At 44.5% G+C, this 5,321-nt stretch overlaps 2 protein-coding genes across 4 annotated transcripts in view; one reads left to right on the forward strand and one right to left on the reverse strand.

The window, feature by feature from the left end:
- Positions 1–539, reverse strand: part of DHX9 (DEAH (Asp-Glu-Ala-His) box helicase 9) — a 60,244-nt gene extending 59,705 nt beyond the window's left edge. For all 3 annotated transcript variants that reach the window (XM_011942109.1, XM_011942108.1, XM_011942110.1), the window contains exon 1: positions 387–539. The gene's annotated coding sequence lies outside the window, so the exon portion shown is untranslated. The remainder of the gene's footprint in view (positions 1–386) is intronic.
- Positions 1–2,563, forward strand: part of LOC105511921 — an 8,243-nt gene extending 5,680 nt beyond the window's left edge. The window contains exons 2-3 of the mRNA XM_011942133.1: positions 83–531; positions 1,821–2,563. Coding sequence (XP_011797523.1) covers positions 83–531; positions 1,821–1,828 — 457 coding nt within the window. The 3' untranslated portion in view covers positions 1,829–2,563. The remainder of the gene's footprint in view (positions 1–82; positions 532–1,820) is intronic.
- The last annotated feature ends 2,758 nt before the right edge of the window (positions 2,564–5,321 follow it).

Here is a 5,321-nt window from a genome sequence, read left to right on the forward strand (position 1 = left end):
GGCTTGAATGAATGACTGAAAGGCCCTAGGTGAGTGGCGCCCCGGCGGCAACCACCACAGGCGATGCACCCTCTTCCCTCAGCCGCCGCGGTGCCCCGGCGTACGCAGGCCAGAGGAGGAAGCGGGCCTTGGCTGCTAGAGGCAGCAGCGGGAACCGCTGGGCGAAGGGGAGGGGGCCACACGCGGCCTCGGCAGCGCAAGCGCACCTCGGCGAGGCGCGCACGCAACCCGCAATCCGGGGACCCGCGGGCGGCTCGTCCCTTCCCCCACCCCCAGCCGCCGCCGCCGCCCGCGCTTCGCAACAAAGCCGGCTGCGGAGCCACGGTCCACGCCGCCCGCCCGCGACCCCGCCGCCCCGCACGGTGGTCGGAAAGTCTCTCCCTTACCAGCCTTCGCTTCCTGGTGCCCAGCTCTTAGGACCGTGTGTGACTCTGGCCTTCCACAGAGACAACAGAGAAACGCACTGCAACTCGCATGGAGGAATCGGCGAAATGGCTCCGACCGCGGCGCGAGGGGGCGGGACTAGCGAGCGTACGCATGCGCAGAACGCGCGCCGGGGGCGGGGGGATGGTGAGGGCGCGCCAATGGAGGGGGCGGGGCTCAGCCACCTCGCGGCGCGGAAGGGTTTCGTTGCTAGGGAGATGCGCTGCGCCAGGCGGGAAGCGGACCAGGCCTGCTACTCTAGATAATCCGCTACCCGCGATAATCCGCTACCTGCTTTTGCGCATGTTAGGGATTTGACGACCTGTAGCATTCTGATGCAGCAAAATGTTTCGCAGGGTCTGTCATAGGGATCTCTGGTGAGAGGAGGTTCCCTTTGAAGGCAGAACTGGAAACCTTGCTGCTAACTGGGTAGGGTTGTTGAGATAATTACATGAAATGGCATATGAAGGGGGGGCTTAGTTCAATAGCTGGCACGTAGTAGGTGTTGAGTAGGCGTAGTTACTGTATTGATTCAAATAGTCTCAACGCCAACGTCTCTTGAAAGAAAGAAACTGGCCGGGCGCGGTGCCTGTAATCCCAGCACTTTGGGAGGCCGAGGTGGGCGAATCACTTGAGGTCAGGAGTTCGAGACCAGCCTGGCCAACGTGGTGAAACCCCGTCTCTACTAAAAAAATACAAAACAAAAAATTAGCCGGGCATGGGGGCGGGCGCCTGCAATCCCAGCTACTCGGGAGGCTGAGGCAGGAGAATCGCTTGAACCCCAGGGTGGGGGCTGGGGGGGCGGCGGAGGTTGCAGTGGACCGAGATCACACCATTGCCTGGGCGAGAGAGCGAGACTCCGTCTCAAAAACAAACAAAAAACTATGAAAGAAATAAGCTTAGTGAAGGCGGGCATTCTGCCTGGCTAACGCTGGTCGCTCTCTGCTGTGCCTGGAACATTGTAAGTGCTCAGCAAACTATTTTAAGGTAGGAATAAAATCTGCAAGGTTGCTTTTGTTTAAATTGGATAAACTTTTGTGTTCCAAGTCTTTGGAATAATTATATCCTTAATTATTATACTAGTCATTGTTAAATTTTGAACTCCAGTGCTTCCCATGAAGGTAATGATACACAACATTTCCAGCTGGGATTGTTCCAGGGAATCCAGACTAATCAATTATCTGGGCTCATTATATCTATGGATATAATTCACCTCTTTCCTTATGTTTTTCTTAATCCTTCTAGCTCACAGTGATCACTCCCTTTAAAACTGTCATTCTTAAAATCAGCACAACATAGTTTAGCATTTACTCATTATTTTCTTCATGTGATTGTTCTCTTTAATTAAGAATAAAATCATTGAAGGAAAGACCTTAATTTTTTTTTGTACCCTTCAGGGTGTTGAAAGCAGCAGGGGCCTAGAAGACATTAAACCAATACCACAGAAATACAAAGGATCATTAGAGACTGTTATGAACAACTATATGCCAGCAAATTGGAAACCAAATGGAAATGGGTAAATTCCTGAACAGATACAACTTATCAAAATTGAACCAAGAAGAAATAGAAAACCTGAAAAGACCAACTATGAGTAATGAGATTGAATCAGTAATATAAAGTCTCCCACCAAATAAAAGCCCAGGCCCTGATTGCTTCACTGCTGAATTCTACCAAACAGTTAAAGAAGAACTAATACCAATTCTTCTCTAACTCATCCTATGAGGCCAGCATTACCCTGATACCAAAACTAGATACGGACACAAGAAAAAAAATCTATAGGCCAGTATCCCTGATGAAGATAGATGCAAGAACCCTCAACAAGGCCAGGTACAGTGGTTCACGCCTGTAATCCCAGCACTTTGGGAGGCCAAGGCATGTGGATCACCTGAGGTCAGGAAATTCGAGACCAGCCTGGCCAACATGGCGAAACCCCGTCTCTACTAAAAATACAAAAATTAGCCGGGCAAGGTGGTGGGTGCCTGTAATCCCAGCTACTCGGGAGGCTGAGGCAGGAGAATTGCTTGAACCTGGAGGGGGCAGAGGTTGCAGCCGGCTCAGATCTTCCCACTGCACTCCAGCCTGGGTGACAGAGTGAGACTCCATCTCAAAATAAGTAAATAAATTAAGAGACTCAACTAGCATAAATGAATTGCAAGTTTTTTATAGTATATAATGAGCACAACAAAAGTATCAATATATTATATGGAAATACATTTTTCAAAGGTGGATCTTTAGCTTCCAAGGATTAAGAATTTTGTTATTGAGTTGGTTCTTAATTCAGTCTCTGCACCTGAGACCTAGAGTCCCCTGGGATTTGGGTCCGAGGACTGGCATTACCTTTGTAGGTGGCCCTTGGCAACTAGCACTGTCTAAAATCTTAACATTTGCAGATGAAGCCTTACAACATGTCCCAAAAGTATGGAAAGTGGGCCGATTTCAACACCACCATTACCTGTTCCCAGTAGCTGACCAACTAGGGAGATTTCAGAGGTTAATCAAGCAGGACAGAGCAGGGTAGGGAAATTTTTTTAAGCTTTATTATAAAACAGGTAACTTTGTCCCTATTAAGAATTTGGAACTGGGCTATAGGTCACTCATGATCAAATAATGAAAGGTCTGCTTCAACTGGACTACATTACATTTCACATTTACCTTTTTGACTAGAAATAACAGATGAAAGTTCACTTAGTTTGGTGGGAAACAAGAGATACAAAGATATCTTCTCCTCCAGGATGAAACTCCTAAAGGTAAATGTTCTCTGAGTACCACTGTCGCTCAAATTTAAGACATTTGGAGTTCCTTTGAGCATAGTTCTGCTCTCATATTTCTGATCACTTCATCTAGACTCCTCCTCAACTTCTCTTCCTCTGTGTGTACTCCAATTGCAAGTCATGCCCAGGTTCTATTCTTAGCACTCTATATACCCTCTACCTGGAGAGTCTTATTCTTCCTATATTCCAACCACCATCCATATGCTGATATGGACTGAATATTTGTATCTCCCTCAAATTTGTATGCTGAAGCCCTAATCCTCAATGTGATGGTATTTGGAGATGGGGCTTTTAGGATATAACTGGGTTTAGATGAGGTCATGACAGTAGAGCCCCCATGATGGGATTAGTGCCCTTATAAGAGGATGAGACCAGAACCTTCTCTCCTCTGATATAATTACCCACATAAACCCTCACATCTTGAAGAGCTGGTTGATCTCTTAATGAAGGGGTCTCCAATTCCTGGGCTGCAGACCAGTACTGGTCCATGGCCTGTCAGGAACGGGGCCGTACAGAAGGAAGTGAGCGAAGGGCGAGCGAGCATTACCACCTGTCACATCAGCAGCAGCATTAGATTCTTATAGGAATGTGAACTTTATTGTGAACTGCAGATGTGAGGGATCTAGGTTGCGTGCTCCTTATGAGAAAATGCCTAATGATCGGAGGTGGAATGGCTTCATCCTGACACCATCCCTCCCACGCCCCTGGTGCGTGGAAAAATTGTCTTCCATGAAACCTGTCCCTGGTGCCAAATAGGTTGGGGACCGCTGGTTTAAAGGACTGATGACGCTTTTAATGCAATGAGTGACACAGATGAAGTATATAATGTGAATTCCAGCAGAAATGGTAGTCTAGCTTTTGAGAATGAACAGAACCTATCTGATTCTTTTTAAAATTATTTTCTTGTTATATAATTATGGTCATTCAACAGCTAATTTCTATTAGACTTCTTTTTTATTGCTTGTTGTACATATGTATAAGTGAATATTTGTCTTTTCTATAAGCAATCATAACATTGGAAATCATTTTTCTGTCTCCATTGTACCAGTTTTTCTTGAACCATTTGTTCATCTACAAGTTCTATGGCTATATAGAAATCTGTTCACATTCACAGGATTTTGCAACATGCTTTGCTCCATTTTTACAGTTGTATTTGCTTTCTCCATATTTATTCTACAGGAATTAATTTATAGTTTGGCTTGCTTCTTAGTTATGTAGTCTTGAAATGCCATATTCACATTTGCTTTTATGGTTCCCATATTAAGTTAGTTCAGGGCTTTATTTACCCATGCATTTGTATATTTGAGCATTTTTGTTGCTTGCTTTATACAAGCTTTAATTGAGACTAATACATGTCTTTCTTTTCTTTTTGTAGAGACAGGGTCTTGTTATGTTGCCCAGGCTAGTCTCAAATACCTGGCCTCAACTGATCCTCCCACCTCAGCTTCTGAAAGTGCTGGGATTACAGGCATGAGCCACCACAAGAACACATTTCTATAAAGTTATGGGGTTTTACTTTTTTCCAGTGTTAATTAGTTTCACATATCTTGAATTTATAATTTCTTACTGGATACTAGTATAGAATTACTGTATTTATTTACCTGAACAAATTAATGTTTCCCTCTACAAACTACTTTAGAAAGATTTTCAATAAAGGTAAATGGGACGTAATAATCTATTAAGAGAAAATGACTGAGAGTGGAACCTGTAGCAAAATATAAATTTGCTGTCTTTAAAAGACGAATTGAAAGCAAAAGATTCCAAAAGCTTGAAAAAATGGAGATGCCCTAAATAAACTTACCATTGAAAACAGAAAATGTTGAATACAATAAAAAAATGCATTGTTGTGCTGCCAAGAAAGAAAATGCTTTAGAGGTAAACATTAATGAAGTGAATGAATGAATCCAGAGAGGCAAGAGAACCCTGACGTAAGCACCTACCCTGAAAGGGCCTGCTGAGTTTTAATGAACTTGAGCTTCCTTTTAATAAAAGCTGCATTGGGGCTTAGGAGAAAGGAGACAAAAGAGACTGCCCAACATGCAGAGGCTAAGAGGAGACCTACACATAAGCCAGAATGCCTTATATCTTCAGTGAAAAGTGAACAACAATAGCAACAATGAAAAACCA

This window comes from Colobus angolensis, unplaced genomic scaffold (genome assembly GCF_000951035.1).
Source record: "Colobus angolensis palliatus isolate OR3802 unplaced genomic scaffold, Cang.pa_1.0 Scaffold206, whole genome shotgun sequence".
Taxonomy (NCBI): domain Eukaryota; kingdom Metazoa; phylum Chordata; class Mammalia; order Primates; family Cercopithecidae; genus Colobus; species Colobus angolensis.